Source organism: Phocoena sinus, chromosome 18 (assembly GCF_008692025.1).
Source record: "Phocoena sinus isolate mPhoSin1 chromosome 18, mPhoSin1.pri, whole genome shotgun sequence".
Classification (NCBI taxonomy): Eukaryota; Metazoa; Chordata; class Mammalia; order Artiodactyla; family Phocoenidae; genus Phocoena; species Phocoena sinus.
This window is the reverse complement of record NC_045780.1, coordinates 4,153,992-4,175,744: the sequence shown is the minus strand read 5'-3', so window position 1 is coordinate 4,175,744 and position 21,753 is coordinate 4,153,992. Positions and strand designations below refer to the sequence as shown.

The following is a 21,753-nucleotide window of genomic DNA, read 5'->3' as shown; positions in this document are numbered from 1 at the left end:
AGAACCACAATCAAGTACGTTAAAAATAAGCTTTCATACTCCTTATTGTGCTTAACTGCATTTACAGTTATCAACATAGATAAAAAGCTAAGAATGTCTGTTCCTGAAATGAATGGAGTTTTGTTTGATTTTAAAACTTTTTGCTGAAGAATAATAAAGACAGAGGAAAGCACATGACAGCTCAGTGAGTTTTCACATGTGAAACCCACATGACCAGACCCAGAGCAAAACCAAGAAACAGAATAGCACCCTGAAAGCTCCCCCTTGTCTCCCCTCTGGTTCCTCCCTGCCCCTCTAAAGGTCATCCCTATCATGATGCCCAACATCACTGACCATAGTTCAACAGATTTTAATTCTTTAAAAGCAACTAGAACATAGAGAATAGTAGATGCTGCAGAACTGACAGTTAATGTACAGATATCTTGCCTCAAGATACAAGAGTATAAGAATTTTATCAATGAAATGAAATATAATTTCCAATACAGCATACCTTTGGTTAAGAATGCCCTCCATCTCATTCCTATTCTTCCCTCATCGAGGTAATTCTTACGTGTCCTCCAAAATCTGAAACCTTGCTTGATTCTCTAGTTTAGATACATATACCCTTTTCCCATTCTCTATTCCCTGCTACCACAGTGCTCGGCACACCATTCCTATTATTAGAAGAATTATAAGCCTTTCCTCATCAGTGTGCAAACGCTTAAGGCCAGGGATCCTGACTTGCTCTATGTGTTCTATGTTTACTTCTTCTTCGTCTAGTTCCTGTCAACATGATACACAATAAATGACTCTTAGCTGAAAACCCAGTGGTATAGAATCTGTTAAAAGAGTAATATTATTTAAATTAATACCTCCAGGTCGCAACAGCCTATATCTGTGTAGACAGAGGGCTGAAAGCAATAAAAGTAAAGATTATTACAATATATATTCTAGAATATTCTGATTAAAGACAGAAAAGACAAGTTTGGACCCATAGTTTCACAATAGTAAAAGCTGAAGTAAAGTCTCAGAGAATACTCACTTTAAATGTAAGAATAATTATTTAATAATGCATTAACATGAAGAATATTTTCCTTCAGAATCAAATTGAGATTCTAATTACCATATGGCAATGGTATGCCTCCAAAAAGGGGGGGGTATATAACTTTACTTATTCAAATGAACAGACAGATACAATGAAAATCAAATAATCTCATTTTAAGTTCATAAGTAATGACATTAATCTCATCTTATTAAAATAGAAATATTTTATATGAATTAACATATAACATAATAAACAATTTTATTGCACTCAATGAAATAGTAAGAATAACTGGATCCTTAACTATTTAGTGACATTTTTGGGAAAAATATATAGTTACATAAACAACTGAGATTTACTTAACCCGAAATAAGTGAATTTACATAGAAATTTTTACTAGAACTACATGCCACCTTTACTTCTCTTTAAAAAACAAATATATTTTGCTATAGATAGTAGATATGAAAAATATTTCTCAACTTTCAATTAACGTGTGCATGTGACAAATACAATTCAGAGACCTATATAGGTGACACCCATAAATCAGCTGACAATGATGATGATAAAAAGAGCTTCACTTACTGCTATTTCTCTACATGCCGACATAGAGATCCCGGTTCCTTCTATTTGTTTTAAAGCATAGTCTTTATCATCTTTCCTGTAAAAACAAAGTTATTTTAATATACAGATAAATCTAAATGTATGTGCATTTTTAATTAAATAAAAAAATATATAAATCACATACACTTTGACACCTTTCACATATAATCACATAATTTCATATGGGAGAAACTTGAGGTAATCTATTCCAATCCCATTACTTGATGAGGGAAGTTAGATTCCAAGGAATAAAAAGACTTGTCCAAGGCTCTATGGTTATTTGCAGAAGAGAAAGTTTCAGAAATGAAGCTCCTGACTTCCAATAATAGGTTCTTTCTGCTCTAATATGTATACACTTCCTGTGTGTGTGTGTGTGTATGTGTGTGTGTGTGTGTGTGTGTGTGTGTGTGTGTGCGTGCATATATAAAACATGGTCTCTTAAAGCCCATTTGGATATTGGGGTGTCAAAAAAATTAAGAAATGAATGCATCATTCATAAAGTACAAAATGGTTATGATTTAAAACATGTTATATAGTTCATATCCCCAAATACCTTCAAAGGGATTCACTCGACATATGTTTACTGAGCACTTACTGTGTCTCCAGAACTGTGCTAAGTCCTGGGGATACAAGGGAATTCCTTCCTTTATGGAGCTTTCTGTGGCTACTGGTGGTGAGAGATAACTAACCCACCACAAGACAATATGATAATGCTGTGACGGAGCAAGTACGAACCGCAGAGCTACCCAAAAGTCACTCTTTTTCCTGGAGACCCAGGCAAAGCCTTCTCAGAGGAAATCCCATCTCACTGAGGCCCAAATGGCAGTCCTCAGACTTTCTGGACTCAGGACCCTTTTACTCTCTTAGATGTCTCTGAGGACCCTGAAGAGGTTCTGTTTGTTCTATCAATATTAACCCTCTTAGAATTGAAAAATGGGAACTCTTAAAAAACACAACCTACGAAAGCACATATCCATTATCCACCAGAGCAATGGCATCATCACGTGTCACGTCACCTTTGAGAAAAACCCACTGTACACTCGCGAGAATCAGCGTGAAGAAAGGCATATAACATAGCACTGTTATGAAAACAGTGTTGACCTTGCAGACCCTCTGAAAGGATTTTGAGGACACCTAGAGCTTCCCAGATCGCACTTTGAAAACTGTGCTCTGTGTGTGTGTGTGTGTGTGTGTGTGTGTGTGTGTTAAGAGGGGAACAAAGTGTGAGGGCACATGAGGTGAGGGAAAAGCACTTGAAGAACATACATTAAACAACGGGAGATGAGGATGGGGATACAGTTAGGAACCAGATCATAAAAGTCTTTTTATACTCCAAGAACAAGAGGAGACGCTCCGTTAACAAATTTTAAACAGGAGAATATCAATCCTCCTCTGCTCTGGCGGCCTTTTAAATGTTGGGGGGCAGTAAATGAAGACAGGAAACCGAGAGACCAGCTAAGTCCACAGTGTCCAAACTACTCAGGTGAGAGATGATGCTGGCTGCTGCCAAGGGGACAGACTGGAGTGACGGAAGGCAGACCAGCAGCACAAAGGACAGAACCCTGGGGATGAGGAAGGAGATGGGGTCAGACATAATGACTCCTGCCCCAGGAACAGGCCAACACAACATCATCCCCCGGAACAGGAAACACAGCAGGAGGAAAAGGTCCGAGGGAACAGGAAGATGATGGCTCCACTGTGTGCAGGCTGAGTCTGGTACCTGTGAGACACCTACGTGGGGATGGCAAGCTGAATGAACACGTCTAAAGGTCAAGAGAAAGCTGAAGATATCAGCATATACATACTGTCAACCAAGCCAGGAGAGTACCTGAGCGGAGACCAAAGAGCAGGACTGGTAAGAAAAAGGGCAGAATAGTAAACAGTATCCAAAGCCGCCGAGAAGTCTAGTGAGGTGAGGAGCGAGCAATGTCCACTGAATTTAGCAACGATGAAGTCACCAGGGGACACTGGACTAGGCAAAAATAGTCGCAGTGACGTACTGGCAGATACTGCAGAAGGCTGGGGAATGAAGGGGGGGGGCATAAGTCAACTGACACAATGAAAGTAGGTAGTTCTTTGAAGGTGATAAAATAAGGCAGCAGCTGGAGGAATACACAAGGTTAAAGAATTTTTTTTAAGATGTAAGAGGCTTGATTATGTTAAGTACTGAAAGGAAGAACCCAGAGAAAAGGAGATGAGAGGGAAAAACAAGAAGAGCAAAGACTGAAATGCTGGGGAGGGATTAGATTCAGAGCGAGAAGGAGAAATGTGTCTTCCATTGTTAACAGGAAGACAAAGGAAGGAGGAAAGGATAGATACAGGTGCAAAGAAGTTGGTTCAGAGGCAAAAAGTCAGGGGAGTTCTCATTTTGATGGCTTTCATTATTTTTCTGATGTTCGAAATGAGGTAAAATACTAAAAGTAAGGGGGCTTCCCTGGTGGCGCAGTGGTTAAGAATCCGCCTGCTAATGCAGGGGATACGGGTTCGGGAGGATCCCACATGCCGCGGAGCGGCTGGGCCCGTGAGCCACGGCCGCTGAGCCTGCATATCCGGAGCCTGTGCTCCACAACGGCAGAGGCCACAACAGTGAGAGGCCCGCGTACTGCAAAAAAAAAAAAAAAAAAAAAAAAAAAAATAAAAGTAAGGGCAGAGTGATAGAGCCGGAGTTAAGGTTTGACTGAACAGATGAGTAACTCATTATAAAATCAATAAGTTTAATACTTTATCATTTTAAGTTATCCATAAAGTTTACGTAACTTTATCTTTCCTTTTATAACATATTTACACCACATCCTTAGTTGTAAAAACAAATCACAATTACATTATTTTTCTGAAAAAAGATTTGTTTTACGACAATCAGATTTACAAGTACTTTCCTATAAAGCACCATGGGCACACATTATATTAAAAATACACTAAGAATATCTGTACTTAATGTTCACCAAGTCTGAATGATTTCTGAAAGAATTAAAGGAGACATTAAAGAGGGTGACACAAAAATAAAATGAAATTGGGATCAGAATAAATCTATTAGAGATTAGACATGTGCATGGTACTGATTTAACCAGATGGTCAACCCAGGAGTGTAACAGGTTCTGTTATATCTACTGTTGAGGATAACTTCCTAGACTTGAGCCTTCTGAGGAGAGAGAGAGAGAGCGGTGGGGAAGGAAATAAATTAAACCAGAGACTAACTCACCTCCTTGACAACACCCCCTGGACTTTCTCTTTGTTAAAGACAGCCATGTGAAAATGTCTTCAAAATGAGCTAAAAAAAATTCTAATCTGCAATCAGTTCTCTCCCCCATCCCAAGTAGTTAATGTTTTATATTTTATAAAAGTTATCAGAAAGAAAGGTAAAATGGGAGAACAAAAAAACTTTGAAAAGATGTGTGATTATCAAAAACGCAACTGCCTCTTAAAAATCACCTAATAAGGGCTTCCCTGGTGGCGCAGTGGTTGAGAGTCCGCCTGCCGATGCAGGGGACACAGGTTCGTGCCCCGGTCCGGGAAGATCCCACATGCCACAGAGCGGCTGGGCCCGTGAGCCATGGCCGCTGAGCCTGCGCATCCGGAGCCTGTGCTCTGCAACGGGAGAGGCCACAGCAGTGAGAGGCCCGCATACCGCAAAAAAAAAAAAAAAAAAAAAATCACCTAATAATAATTACCATCATAACATAATAGTGCTCTGTGGTTTACAGAGCACACTTATTTATGTAGCCATGCACACAACACTTTTTTGTAAAAAGGCACCCTGGAGAGGAAAAAGATTCGTTCCCTATGTTCAGTCATGATCCAGTCGAAGTAGTCAGATTGTATCAGTGATAACTGCAGTACAGTGCTCTATATAATAGTACTATAAACAGAGGGAATGATCAACTAACTATACCTTGAAGGGTTGAAGGAAGATGAAAGAAAGCTTCAGAAAGAGTCTACTTAAGCAGAGATTCTTAAGACTTAAGAAGTTTGTCAGGAAAGGAAGGAGGGGCTGGGAAAAGAAATCAGTAGTTATATGAGGCATCCCAGGGAGTGGGAAAAGCATGTATAAAAATACAGAAGCACAGACAGGATCTGGCATGCTCAGAGAATAGCAAAGACCGGCAGCAGCTTAAAATCATGGAAACACATGGACAGCCCTGAGGTTTGCCTACCTTAGAAACAGAGGTAGGGTGGGAGGGGGACTTTCATGCCAGCTCTCTCCAAACGGTGCAGAATACGTATACTTCACTTCAAGGTGTGTACAAAACAAATGAGTATGACAAGAAAACATCACATTAAAAAATAAATAAACAAAGTTGAGAGAAAGTGTGTCATGTGAGAAGACCAAAAAGAAGAGAGCGCAGCCATGATGAACACTTGCCTTTAACAGATGGGAGGGGAAGTCAAAAATATAAAATGGCTATAAAGGAGTGGTTAAAAAAAAATGAGTAGTGTTTTGGTAAAATAGAGTACTGAACACATATCAAACTTCACTCCCCTCCTAACACCCTACTAAAACTATGGCAAAGAAAAAAATTTTTAAGACATAAACCCATAAGGATGAAAAATGAGAGAGAAGATAGCATAAAAATTTGGAAACTAGAATGTAAGTGGACAAACAGTAGAACAGTAGCTGATGACAAGGATCCAAGAAAACCAAATAAGAAACTGATAGCAAAGAAAGCTGAGAACCAATTAGATTTGCAGAGCCAAATCCTCCAAAGCAGAGACTTGAGAGGACAAGATCCATCTGGAAGCAGAACTGGCTGGGTAGAAGATAAACTGAAGAGAGAGCCTAGAAAACAGAGCAATAAAACAAAGTTAGAGAAATGTGAAATAAAAATAGGGAAACTAGAGAACCAGTCCATGAAATCCAACACACAAATAATTAGGAGTTTCAGAAAAAAAGAACAGAGAAAAGAGAGGAAGAAAACTTACAAAGTAATTCAAGGAAACTCCCCAAACTGAAGGACAGGATTTGTAAACCTGGAAGGGTTCAGTGAGTTCCTATCACAAATGAATTAAAACAGATGCACATCAAGACAATATTTAGGCATTTCAGAAAAGTGGAGAAAAGCAGTAGATTTTACAAGCTTCCAGTGAAGATGGGTAACGGGCCACTTAAAAAGGGTCAATATTATTCAGCCACGAGAAAGAAGGAAATCTTGCCATTTGTGGTAACATGGATCATGGGTAGACCTTGAAGGCATTATGCTAGGTGACACAAGTCAGACAGAGAAGGACAAATACTGCATGCATATCACTTATACGTGCAGTCTCCCGTAAATACAGAAAGTAGAATAGTGGTTACCAGGGGCTGGGGGCTGGGGGACTGAGGAGATGTTGTTTAAGGGTAAAACTTGCAATAAGAAGATAAAAAATCCTGGAGCTCTAATCCCGGAGATCTACTGCACAGCACAATGATTATATACAGCAATACCGTATTACAAACTTCAAAGTTGCTAAGAGACTATATCTTAATTATTTCCATCACAGAAAAGAAATGATAATTATGTGACATAATAATTCTGGTTAACAAAATAATTTTCCAGAACTGTTCAACCTTATCACTGATGTAAACAACTATCTTCCCTTGCCAGATACTTAATCAGCTCTACATGCGCTCGGATTAGGTGTTTGGCTATTTTTGAAACATCATTAAGGAAAGACTGTACTTGAACCCCCATGGAAATGACCTTGCCATAGTCTGCAGTAAAACTCCTTGGATCCATAGCTCTCAATTACAACAACACAACACTTCCTCAAGTTACTGGAAGACTGTCCAGCCAGAGACCCCAAATTGAGGATTGCTAAGAATCGTCCAGAAGATGGTCTTAGAATGAGAAAGCTTATACCCAAGACCTTTGGATCAAGCAGCATGAGAGAGAGAGCTTCCACCCCCAGGGCTTATGGAACAAAATCTAAATGGCCAGAACCAAAGACGGTCAGGCTTTAATCTGCATGCTTTCCCCACCTCCCCCCACCGCCAGCTCTTCCCTTCCCCTCTGCTGCTTTACATTTCTGAATTGTTAACAGATACTTGTTATCTCTAACGATGATACCTATAATATTGCTCTTTGCATCCCCAGTCACTCCTTGTATGAGTCTCATACCTGGCTGCAATTTGCTCAGGATGTCACTAAAATATGCAAACAAGCCAACTGTTGAGATTGTAGCCACTTTCTTTTGGGTGCAACTCAGCTCACTCTAGTTCTTGGGCAATTACACTCAACTACTAAGCAACTCTTTCTTTTGTTTTGTTTTGTTTTTTATTTCTTTTTGGCTGCGTTGGATCTTTGTTGCTGCTCGCAGGCTTTCTCTAGTTGTGGCGAGCAGGGGCCACTCTTCGGCACGCGGGCTCTAGGTGCGTGGTCTTCAGTAGTTGTGGCGCGCGGGCTTCGGTAGTGTGGCTTGAAGGCTCTAGAGCGCAGGCTCAGCAGTTGTGGTGCACGGGCTTAGCTGTTCCGCGGCATGTGGGATCTTCCCAGACCGGGGCTTGAACCCACGTCCCCTGCATTGGCAGGCAGATTCTTAACCACTGCACCACCAGGGAAGTCCATAAAATGGTAAACTAAAATAGTAAATAAGACAGACAGCCCCTCTGATGTCAAACCTAGGAAGGTTTCTGTCTACACCAAAACCACACTTGGGACCTTGGCTCTTGGCTTCGAAGTAGACTACAAACTGTCCATAATCTCTCAGCATTTGTCAGTGTTGTAGAGTTCAAATGTGATCTCCAGAGTCTTATATGTGCACAGCCATTTTTGCTTTGCATGATTCAATAAGTGACCCCACAACAACAAAAAGTAGTCACAAAGAACTGACTGCAGTCCAACAGTAGATGAGACTCTCTGAAGTCTCCTGATCAACAGAATTCCAGCACAGGGAAGATCTGGATTTCACAGAACAATATCCTCAGTGGCTGAATCTGGCCAAAAAGAGGGACTAAGAAAGTGAAAATAAACCCCACTGAAAATCAGATTGTGATATCCCTAACAGATTAGCGGCAAGGCCTCTATAGAAAAGGCAAACAGGAAATAAAGTTTTGCCCAAGGCCACACCAGAATGGCAAAATGACTAAAATGGCCCTTTTTTGAGTGATTACTGCTCTCTTACCAATGAGTCCCCAGCTCTGCTTCATTCCGCCTACCTCTGAACAGAATACTCAGATACCCAATTACCAAACTGACCCCACCTCACAACAGTATCCAATGCAGAGCTGGTCTACTTCCCAGTCTCTCCTTAGAATCATTCAGCCCAAACCTACCGACGAAGCCCCACTTGCTCTGGTTCCCAGGTTGTGCACTTGCCCTTGCTGCAGCAGGCAAGTAAACTTTCCTACAGGTGCATTCCGGTGGCCTGTAACATTCATGATGCCCAATTACCTGACATGAAGTCACAATGCATTAAAGCAAATTGAAACAACAGTCCCTTTAATTTACATCGGGTCAGCTCTCAGAGAACACATTCTAACTAGCCATGCTATACTTTGCTTAAAATTCCTTGTCGTAGTTAACATGTTTTGCTCTTTTGATCATTCTGACAAGTGAAATCCACAAGTTAACTTGCTGGTTAATGACATAAGCTTATTTAAAAGATTATTAGACCTACTAATTCTTGATTTGGGGGCATTCCTGTGCTCGGCACGGCTATAGTACCTGAGATACACCAGTGAGCAAGACAGACCCAACAGGAGATACTTTCAAGTCTCTTGGCAACTCCAGAGGCCAAACTCCAAGAAGTTACAAAGCTTCTTGTAAACCTAGCTATGAATCTCTCTCCTCTGCATTATCTTGTGGGATTTAAGCTCAATTTGTTAGCTCTCATACTTCAAACACATCTTTACCTTGTTTGGAAAAAAAGCTATGCAGAGCTTAAAAAGTATTTCTAACCTTGGAAACTGGAAAGAAACTCCTGGTCCTTTCTGTCTGTTTAGTTACAAGATTACAGTAACATGATCAGATATCACTAAATGTAGGGGGTTTCCATCAAAGACAACTACCAACCTATCTTTCTTAGATCACCTTCCCAGTGCCATTTTTCTGAACATAACTCTACGAAGAGTAAAGTTATATAATCAGGCATCCTGACTTCAAGAACTATATTTTGACACTGGTCATATAATCATTCTTTTTCTCCTTAATATTCGTGCTAGAAGAAATGAGCAACACTGAAAACAGAAATTAATATGTAATATTTTCCTCCCTAATAACTGGTCTTCCCTGCTATTTCGCATATCTGCCTAATTTATTTCTACTTGGCCCCAAACATTTTCTTCTTAAAAGTAGCATTACATCGGGCATGTGAATACACCTGAACATTTCTTAAATATTAACGTGTTGTACTCCAAGTATTATTGTGAATAAGTACTCAAGATTGATGTGCTATTAAGGTACTCTATAAATGTTTTTCCCTTAATCTACCTTTTAAATTCATAAGAATGGGAGCCTATTATAATGGAAGAAGAGAAAGGGACAGAGATGAGAGGATGAAAAATAAAGAAAAACGTAGGGCCTTGTACAGACTGACAATGCCAGGATGCCACGTATCGAGCAGTATTTTCAACTCAATTCCATGTACAAAAAACAGCAAAAACAATCAGTTAAATGGAACTATCACTACTCAAGTACAAAAATAAAACTTCCTAAAATTACGGGGAAAAAATTATGGTGGGAGGAGAGTTAAATTTGGCAGATGCCAAAGATATGTAAAATTTATGAAAATTTCAACAGAATTACATAGATATTTGACAATGTTAAACACAATAAAATTAAGATCTGATTAGATTAGACTTAAAAATCACACAGCATCAGCACACACTAGTAGGATCAAGATTGGAGGCAAGCACATAGCACAGGGAGATCAGCTAGGTGGTTTGTGACCACCTAGAAGGGTGGAACAGGGAGGGTGGGAGGGAGACACAAGAGGGAGGAGATATGGGAATATATGTATATGTATAGCTGATTCACTTTTTTATAAAGCAGAAACTAACACACCACTGTAAAGCAATTATACTCCAATAAAGGTGTTAAAAAAAGAAAAAAAGTTGAATCACTATGTTATACGCCTGAGACTAACATAATATTGTATATCAACTATATTTCAATTTTTTATAAAGTGTATTAACTCCATGCAGTTATACTTTATATTTGTTGAATACCATAATGAATAAGAATTGTCAACCTCAATCAGAATTAATCTCAAAATCTAAAAAAAAAAAGATTGGAGGCAAGAATGTTAATTAGGAAGCTATTGTCAATAATCCAAAAGTCAAATAACAAGTACCCAAACTATAAATTTTGCTATTTTCAATACATAAATGAACAGCAGTGGCATTAAAGAGTGATAAACTCAAGCCGGCTGCCTAAGAACAATCCCTGATACAGGTGCTGGGCTTCATAGGAGAGAAGAAACCTGTCTCTTTCTCCCGTTTCCTTCCAGCCCTGCCCCACCTCGATCACACATAAGGTAAAATTGGCCAGGGACTCACTGTAATCAGCTAAGGATGTAACAGCTCACCAGAAACGAGATGGCTGCACAGAATAGGAAAAGGTGCAGTATATCTCCAAGTGGGCAGGGCTGGGGGGCACTAGCTGCCGGCCGGGGTCGAGTCAGATTGGAGAAGCTTAAGTCTTGCAGCAATATCAAGAGTAACCTTTTGTATTTGGCACTTTCATACCATTCTGCAAAAGATCACTCTACTAGTAGATTTATAAGCCCTGTGTTCTGCTAATTCTGGAAGCAAGGTCACCTGCGGGGAGGAAGCAGAGACACTTCCCAGGAGTGGGAAGCATACCTCTGCCCCCAACTTCCCCAAATACCAGAAAGCCTATTTCTCCACAAGTGGATATTCAACAAATGTGACTTCCAGACAGGGAGACAAAGAGTGGGACTCCCAGGAGATGATGACAATGCGTAACAAGCACTTTCCACATACCAAGTACTACACTAAGCACTTAAGATAAACGCATGTTAAAGTCCATGCCTCACATGATCTGGAACAATTTACATAAAATGTGTTTTGCATGTATGTAGTTATGTATAGAGAGGATGCATACATGCTTTCTGTATAAATATTTGTGCACGTACATAAATATATTTAAAATACACGTGTAAATGTGTGCACATGTATACATATATAGTGTGTACATATATACATGTATACTTACCCATATATACAGAGAGATATATACAGATATACATCCAAATATACATGTGTGTATATGTATACACAGAGGAAGAGGAAGAAGAAAATAATTTTTTAGTATAGTTAAGTTACTAACTGGCCATAGTACTATTTTAACTCAAATAGACATGAGAATAATTATACAGGTGTTTCATGAAGAAAAAATGTACCATGGTTATTATACAGTTTACATAGCTATGACAGATTATCCCTTATACAGCAAGAGTTGTGTTTAATAATGACTCACAACAACTTACAATCACTATCCTATCTTACATACAAGGACAGAGAATCCAAAGTCACAAGGCTAGACAGCAGCAAACCTGGACCCCAAACACAGGCAGTCATTCCAGAAAATATCTCCCCACAAGGCTATATCAGTTTGTTCTGAAAGTGTGGCTACCAACTCGTTTATAAATTGCTTCCATTTAAAATACTCTCAGGCAGCTTCACCACAGTGCAAATGGGTCACGTGTGAATGAACACACCTCCTCTATCTACATGAGCTAACACACTATTTTGCTTGTTATTAGAACACACAAACACACACACACTCTCAAACTCTGCTCCTGTCAGTGTCTAACTAACAACTTATCTGGCAATGAGCAGATATAAGCTATCAAAAACTTTTCATTTAAAGCTGTTGTCATATATTCTATGAACAACAAAAAAATAGGTCTGATACCTTAAAACAAAAGACCACCTGAACGTTCAAGTTTTATTTGTAGCATTCACATAATCTTTCAATTGTATAAAACTGAAAGAGAGCAAAGAGGTGAAAAAATTTTAATTGTGTATAAAACCTATGATTTAACAAATTAACATTCTGAGTGGTTTGAAGCCTAGAGAAAAGGCACAATAAGACTACAGGAAAGGAGGGAAGTACCCATAATTATCAGAACTAGACTAATCCCAAAATGTAAAGGTAATGGGAAAAATTAATTTCCCACTTGGGAAAAAAAACCAGCTTGGAGCTTTTCACCATTGAGTATGATGTTAGCTGTGGGCTTGTTATATATGACTCATTATTTTGAGGTACTTTCCCTCTATACCCACTTTGTTGAGAGTCTTTATCATTAAAAAACGGCTATATTTTGTTTAATGCTTTTCTTCATCTATGAAGATGATCAGATGATTTTTATCTTTCATTCCATTAACGTGGTGTGTCATACTTACTGATTTGTGTATGATGAAGCATCTTTGCATGCCAGGGATATATTCCATTTGATCATGATGCATAAACCTTTTAATGTAATGCTGACTTGGGTTTGCAAATATTTTGTTGAAAATTTTTGCATCTATATTCATCAAATATTGAACTGTAGTTTTTCTTTCTTGTAGTGCCCTTACCTGGCTTTAGTACCAGGGTATGTTCGCCTCAAAAAATAAATTTAACAGTGATCCTCTCCTCTTCAATTTTTTGAAAGTGTCTGAGAAGAACTGGTGTTAATTCTTCTTTACATGTTTAGCAGAATTCCATAAGGAAACCATCTGGTCCTGGGCTTTTCTGTGTTGGGAGGTTTTCAATTACCGATTCAATCTCCTTACTCGTTTTGGTCTCTTCAGATTTTCTATTTCTTCATGATTCAGTCTTGGTAGGTTGTATGTTTCTAAGAATTCGTCCATTCTTCTAAGTTATCCAATTTGTTGGCTTATAATTGTCCATAGTAGTCTCGTATGACCCTTTGTATTTCCGTGGTACCGTTTGTAATATCTCCTCTTTCATTTCTGACATTATTTGAATAATCCCGTCTCTTTTTTTTCTTAGTCTAGCTAAAGGTTTGTCAGTTTTGCTTATCTTTCAAAAAACAGCTTAGTTTCATTGACCTTTTCTATCGTCTTTCTAGTCTCTATTTCATTTATTTCTGCATTGATCTTTGATATTTCCTTCTTTATGCTAACTTTGCGTTTAGTTTGTTCTTTTCCTATTCCTTGAGGTGTAAGGTGAGGTTGTTTATTTCATATCTTTCTTGTTTCTTACTGTAGGTGTGTATCACTATAAACTTCCTTCATAGAGCTGTTTTTAATACATCCCATAAGTTTTGATATGTTGTATTTCCAGTTGTGTTTGTTTCAACGTATTTTCTTATCTCCTTTTCAGTTTCTTCTCTGACCCACTGGTTATTCAAGAGTGTGTTAATTTCCACATTCTGTGAATTCTGCAGGTTTCTTCCCATTACTGATTTCTAGTTTCATACCACTGTGGTCAGGAAAGTCAGGTGATATGATTTCAATCTTCCGAAATTTGCTAAAACCTTTTTTTTTTTTTTGTAGTGAAGCAAGTACTGTTTATTAGGAGGAAAAAGAGTACAATACGTGTGGATAGACACACAGGCAGGTTCAGAGAGGGAGTCACACCCTTGTGGTAGTTGCTAATACCTGTTTTATAGCTTAACATATGATCTATCCTGGAGAATGTTCCATGTGTGCTTGAGAACAATGTATACTCTGCTGCTGTCTGATGGAATGTTTTTTATATATATATATATACATATATGTCTGTTAGGTCCATTTGGTCTAAAGTATGGTTCAAGTCCAATCTTTCCTTACTGATTTCTGCCTGGATGAAAGTGGGTTACTGAAGTCCCTTACCATATTGTATCATATTTCCCCCTTTGTATCTGTTAGTTTATACTTAATATATTTGGGTGCTCCAATGTTGGGGGTATATATTTATGATTGCTATATTATTCTCTTGGTGAAATAAACCCTTTACCATTGGCTTTTAAAGAATCTCTTGCTACAGGTTTCGAGTTAAAGTCTGTCTTATCTGACATAAGTATAGCTACTCCTGCTCTCTTTTGGTTTCTACTTGCATGGACTATCTTTTTCCATCCTTTCACTTTTGTGTGTGTGTGTGTGTGTGTGTGTGTGTGTGTGTGTGTGTGTGTGTGTGTGGTACGCGGGCCTCTCACTGTTGTGGCCTCTCCCATTGAGGAGCACAGGCTCCGGACGCGCAGGCTCAGCGGCCATGGCTCACAGGCCCAGCCCAGCATGTGGAATCTTCCCAGACCGGGGCACGAACCCGTATCCCCTGCATTGGCAGGCGGACTCTCAACCACTGTGCCACCAGGGAAGCCCTCCATCCTTTCACTTTGAGCCTATGTGTGTCCCTTGACACTAAAGGGAGTTTCTTATAGGCAACATATACTTGGGTCTTGTTTTTTAATTTATTCAGTTACTCTATGTCTTTTGATTGGAGATTTTGACCCATTCACATTTAGAGTAATTATTGATAGATAAGGACTCACTAATGTCACCTTAATAACTGTTTTCTGGCTTACTGGTAATTCCCATATTCCTTTCAATCTCTCTTGCCGACTTCCTTAACGAATCAATGATTTTCTGCAGTGGCATGCGTCGTCCCTTCTCTTTACCTTTTGTGTATCAACTGTAGGTTTTTGCTTTGTGGTTAACGTGAGGATTATAACAAAGATCTTAGAGATATAACTGTCCACTTTATACTTCAATTTGCATACAAACTGAAAGTAATATGCCCACGTCTACGAAAGGTAAGAAGGATCAAAACAAGATGAGCACAGAAGTACCAGAGCATACAAAGAGGGTTAGAGGTTAGAAAGGAGAAGGGACACCTTCAGGGAAAAGTAACAAATACTTGCTGTCACAGGGCCTGGCACAGCATATATGCAGTTGACACTGTTGGTTACTTACCCAGTATCCATTCCTCCTGATTCCTTCTTACAGAATGCTGTTTTGTTCAGGTTTATTTACTTTTCCTTAATGTAACTATGTGCCTCAAAAGAAGATGAGCCCTGGGGATTCCCTGCTAGCACAGTGGTTAAGAATCCACCTGTCAATGCAGGCGACACAGGTTTGATCCCTGGTCCGGGAAGATTCCACATGCCATGGAACAACTAAGCCCGTGCACCACAACTACTGAGCCTGCGCTCTAGAGCCCGTGCGCCACAGCTACTGAAGCCCACGCGCCTAGATCCCATGCTCCGCAACAAGAGAAGCCACCACAGTGAGAAGCCCGCGCACCGCCAAGAAGAGCGGCCCCCGCTCGCCGCAACTAAAAGAAAGCCTGTGCACAGCACCAAAGACCCAATGCAGCCAAAAACAACTAAATAAAACATTTTTTTTAAAAAAGAGGAGGAAGACAGGTTTGGTGCACTATATTAAAAAAAAAAACAAAAAAAGAAGATGAGCCCTCCCTAGCCCCCAGGTGGGCCAGAATTGTCCAAAAGTAATTTTACTTCCCTTGCCTATGATTAGTTCAGAGACAGGCTATGAACCAATTCTGGCCAATGAGTCATGTGAAGACTGCTGGGTGGCTTCCCTGAGAAGGAGGGGCGGGGGCGTGACTTGATCAATCAAAGAGCCTCTGGAAGAGAGGAGGCAGAGCCCCACGTGCCTGTGGTACCTATTTTACCTGCATGAGAGGATCTGCCTCAGGATGAAGCTAATGCTGAAGACGACAGGACAGACGGAAGGAGCCTGGCATCTCAATGACAACAGCGAGGTGCTGCGCCTGGAGAATGGCTGGAGGCTGCCTCAAATCCTGATTTAAGGGTTTTGTAAGATATCGAAACTTCCTTACTTAAAAATCATTTTGAGATAGAATTTTCTATTATTTGAAGCCAAATGCATTGTAATAGAAGAAAGGGCAAAGAGGAGAACAAGAACAGAAAGCCACAGTAAAGAACAACGAAAATGTGAGGTAGCTCTTTAACAAGGTCTAAGGTGAAAAGAAGGCAGGATGAGAAAATCTCTGCTGCGTGGCCCCCTTTTTTCCAATAAAATATAGATAGAAAGTTTGTTTTCACTTATTCAAATGTTTTAATGCATATTTATTATTTGCTAGATCTTATTCCAGATGTTAACATAAGCAGTCCACAAGGCACCAGGTTCCCTGAGGCAAGAAGGAACTTGGTGCTTAGGAGGGGCTGAAACTCGTCCAACAGGGAAGGGAATGATGAGAGGTGACAATGGAGGTGAAGCCCAATCACCCAGGACGGGGAGGGCATGTGAAAGATTGTGAGTCATCACAAAATGCAATGAGAAGCCAATGAACAGACATGATCAAAGTGACATCTTAAGAATATCACACCAGCTGTTATGTGGGGAAAACTGAAATGAGGGAAATATGATGGAGAGAACAGGTTAAAAACCTATGGCTCACAAATACTGTAAGTCCACTTACGTAAGGTACTAGAGACAAAAAATGAAACAGTGGTCTTCAGGGGCTGGGGGAGGGAGAATGGGGCCTTAGTGCTTAATGGGGACAGAGTTTCAGTTTTTGCAAGATGAAAAGAATTCTTTGGACAGATACAGGGTAAGTACCATTCAATACCCTTTACATGAAGTTTAAACACATTCACAGCACTACTTAACATATATATGGTATGGAGGGATAAAGGCATCCATAGCAATTTTTTTAAATTATACATTTTTTTTATTTTTATAGAAGTTTATTAATTTATTTATTTTTTCTGTGTTGGGTCTTCGTTTCTGTGCAAGGGCTTTCTCTAGTTGTGGCAAGCAGGGGCCACTCCTCATCGCGGTGCGCGGGCCTCTCACTATCGCGGCCTCTCTTGTTGCGGAGCACAGGCTCCAGACTCACAGGCTTAGTAATTGTGGCTCACGGGCCTAGTTGCTCCGCAGCATGTGGGATCCTCCCAGACCAGGGCTCGAACCCGTGTCCCCTGCATTAGCAGGCAGATTCTCAACCACTGCGCCACCAGGGAAGCCCCATAGCAATTTTAACAGCAGCATGTTGGTTACTTCTAGGGTGAGAGATGTAAATTTGATGAGGGAGGGTGTATTAGCTTCTTACTGCTGCTCTAACAAGTTACTGCAAACTTGGCTTAAAATAACACAAATGTATTATATTACAGAGCAGTAAGTTGGAAGTCCAACATGGGTCTCAGTGAGCTAAGATGAAGAGTGCCAGCAGGCTGCACTCTTTTTTGGAGGCCCTGGGTGAGAATCAGTTTCCTGCCCTTTCCAACTTACAGAGGCAACCACCACATTCCTTTGCTCATGGGCTTCTTCCTCCATCTTCAAAGCAAGAAACAATGGGTAAAGTCCTTCTCATATCACGCCACTCTGACCTGGCTTCTGCTGTCACATCTCTTCTATTTCCCGCTTCCACTTTTAAGGATCCTTGTGATTACATTGGGCCCACTCAGTTAATCCAGAATAATCTTCCTATTTTAAGGTCAACTGATAAGAAACCTTAATGCCATCTGCAAATTTAATTTCCCTCTCCCAGTTAACTGAACATATTCAAAGGCTCTGGGGCTTAGGACATGGACATCTTCTGTGGGGGTAAGCATTACTCTCCCTCCCACAAAGGGCGCACAAGGAGCTTGAATTTTCTAATGTTTTATTCCTTAAGTAGAAAAATAAAAGTGTTCATTATGTTTTTTATTATGTCTCTTTATATGCCTCAAATATGTTTAAAGGCTTCTGATGTGAGGTTTTCTTTCAAGACAAATTTTTTAAACTTTCATAGAGCCTTAAGATTTTAATGAGATCACTCAGGAGCAGCAAGGGGAAAAGGGAAGGAAGTACAGAAGAATCAAGGCCTTGGCCCTGCTTCAACCTAAACAGATCCTCTTTTTATTGCTTCTTACTTTTCTACAAAACATTTCATTTGAAAAGAAAAAAAAAGATTCCAATTATTCAAACAAACAAATAAAAAGAGAATATCACTGGCCTGAGACTGTAAGAAAAACTATAATAAAATAAAAACAATTTATATGGTACAAAAAGTAGATAATTGACAAGCTAACTCAGGATTTAATGATAGCCAAAGAGATATGTTTAGCTCTACAAAGAGGCTATTGAGGAGCTGAACGATGCCTCTGATAGCCCTGCACGACTACGGAGATAAAACTTACAGTCCAAGGACCACTAAAGCCAAGGAGAAAGAAGGAAAGGGTGTCAAGGAGTGCCCATGCACTTTTGATTGACACCCTAAAGAGCAGTACTCTAAGAAACAAGAACTATACTGACTCTCACGAGGACTGAAGCTCAGCTTCAAATATCAAAGCTTGAAAACAGATTAACGTAGTCCCAGATTGCTAGCTCCTTCAGGCACCAGATAAAGGTGCTCACTGTTAGAAGATACTACCTCCTAGGCATAAAGTTATTTCGACAGAAAAGTTTCAAACACGATGTCTAAAACACAGTTAAAAATAACCAAGCACACGAGGAGACAAAACAACTAGCAGAAGCTGCAAATGATACAAATAGACTCATAAGGGCTAACTAAGCATACAATAGTCAAGACGATGAAACACTGAGAATTCTGACAGAATCTCAAATGCCCAAGAAAAGAGCACAACAGACTTTTGAGGAGAAAAAAAAAATTCTAAAACTGACTGCATTTAATAATACAATGGACGAACTTAAAAACAGAAGAAGTACAGCAGAAGGGATTATTAATGAACTGGAAGCTATATCATAAGATAATATTCAAAATATAGAAGAGAATGACAAAATGATGAAAACCATGAAGGAGAAAATAAGAGACATAAGTAATACAGATGAGAAGGGCTAGCATGCATATAATTGGATCCCATCAAGAGAGGAGAAAGAAACAAAAGAGAGACAGAGGGCACAACCAATATTTAATAAGACAATGGCTGACAATTTTTCCAAACTAATGACAATAAATTACAGATTCACGAAGCATTACGAATCATAGCAGCCTAAGTAAAAAGGGTGATCTTCAGGTAGAGAAAATGATCCAAAGGAAGCATGATAATGCAGACACATTACCTGCAAAGGAACAGTTCATTAGACTAACAGCTGATTTCTTGACAGAATCAACACAAAACAAAAGAGTAACAATATCTTAAAATACTGAAAGCAAAAAACTGCTAATCTAGAATTCTACACCCAGTAAAATGGTGGCATTTTCAGACAAACTAAAAGGGAGAATTTGTTAAGAGTACCACAGTAAACAAAATACTATGGAGTATTCTTCAGGTAGAAAGAAAATGATCCAAAAAGGAAGCACAATAATGCAGGAAGGAATAAGAAATGGAAAAAATGGTTGTAATTCTAAAGGAATATTAACTGTATACAACAATGGTAATATCTTGTAGAGTATAAACTTACAGAATTAAAAGATACAACACTGTCATATTAAGTCAGGGATGGGGGGAGTAAATGGGGTTGAAGTGCTCTAGTATTCTTGTACTATTTGGGAAAAGAGTAAATGCACCAATTAGTATTACACATGGTTAAGTCAAAGATGCATCTTTTAATATCTAGAATAACCATCAAAGGAATAGCAGGAGTATAGAACCTCCAAGTTAATAAATGAGTCTCTTGATAAAGACACTTGTAGATACTATAATTAGAAAAGACAATGGAAAACCAATAGTTCTGCCATTGTTAAGGAAGTGAAGGATAAAAAAAAAGTGGGTGATCAAGGAAGGGGATATGATGGAGAATGTCACATTTTATCCTTAAACTCACAAGGAGAAATTTCTCTAAATATTAAAGGACAACCTTGCAAAATCCGTATTACTGCTAGTACTGTAACAATCTTAATTAAACCCTACCACTATTACGGAACCTCTCCCTTGGAGCTGACAAACAACTTCAGCGGTGGCACCTCTAATAACCTTCAGACATTCCCACGTACTACCCTCAACTCACTGGCAGGCCTTTAACAGGAACATTTTCTTTCTCCTATGTGATACCACTCCAGGGAATTTAACAGGGAGGAATCTATTGGTAAAAGGAATTACCAGATTAAATGTTCTCCTAATGGCCCATTCCTTGAAATCTTCCTAACCAATAATCAGGTCATAGCTAATTTACTGGTGTCTCCTTATTTAAACCAAGCCCAAATTCAACACTGTTAGGAGTTTGACTTTTTGTGGGGAAAAAAGAGTCTACTGATATTGGCAGCTTTATTAGGGCTAAACCCATCAAGGCCTGGATTACCTCATCCAAACGTCTACCCAAATTTAGACAATACTCTCTAAAAGCAGAAGCTAAAAGGACTAAAACCAACAATTGAAAACCTTGCAAAGAACTCATACCTCACACTAATCCTTGTAATACTCCCATCTTCATGATTTAGAACAAAAGCAAAATGGAAAGGGATATAAATTTATTCAGGATCTCAGGGTCACAAATAGGATAATTCATTTCCCCTCCCATCTCACTTTCCTACAGAACCAAAATATTATCTTCACTGCCTCCTGAAGCTGTATATTTTACACTTGTAGATCTGTGTCTTTCTATAGTGTTCCTTTAGATCAAAATAGTCAACACTTGTTTGCCTTGGGAAAATCAACAATACATCTGGATAGTTATGCCCCAAGAGTTCACAGAGGCACCCTCCAATTTTTCAGCAAGTCCTCAACCAGTACCTCAAGGATCTTAAATTTGCATGGGCTTCTGCTCTAGTCTAATATATGACCGATCTTTCGTTGTGTTCAAAAAGTGAGGTAAGGGACTTCCCTGGTGGACTCTGCACTCCCAATGCAGGGGGCCCAGGTTCGATCCCTGGTCAGGAACTAGATCCCACATGCATGCCGCAACTAAGAGTTCACATGCCACAACTAAAGATCCCGTGTGCCGCAACTAAGACTCGGTGCAGCCTAAAGAAATAAATATTAAAAAAAAAAAAAAGGTGAGGTAAGATCTAAGATTGATTACATTTTTCTATTTTAGCTCAGAAAGGACATAAGATTTCCAAAGAGAACTTATGACATTATTAAAGTATACTAACTAATACATGATATATCCTACAGAGGTAGATCCCTTATTATTGACAAATTACAAATTGTTCAAAACTTTCCAAGGCATGTAACTAAGAGACAATTACAAAGACTCCTAGATCTCACTGACTACTGCAGGCAATGGGTTCCCATTTTCCTATAATTGTAGGATTATTAAATGATTTAACCAAGTCCTCAATGATTACAGCTCTTCCCTGGAAACCTAAACATGAACAGATCTTTTGCAATTTAAAATG

General features: G+C 39.3%; 1 protein-coding gene across 7 annotated transcripts in view; it reads right to left on the bottom strand.

The window, feature by feature from the left end:
* Nucleotides 1–21,753, bottom strand: part of CDK8 (cyclin dependent kinase 8) — a 115,724-nt gene that overhangs the window by 67,989 nt on the left and 25,982 nt on the right. For all 7 annotated transcript variants that reach the window (XM_032611458.1, XM_032611457.1, XM_032611459.1 and 4 more), the window contains exon 2: nt 1,604–1,679. In XM_032611458.1, the coding sequence (XP_032467349.1) occupies nt 1,604–1,679 (76 nt within the window). The remainder of the gene's footprint in view (nt 1–1,603; nt 1,680–21,753) is intronic.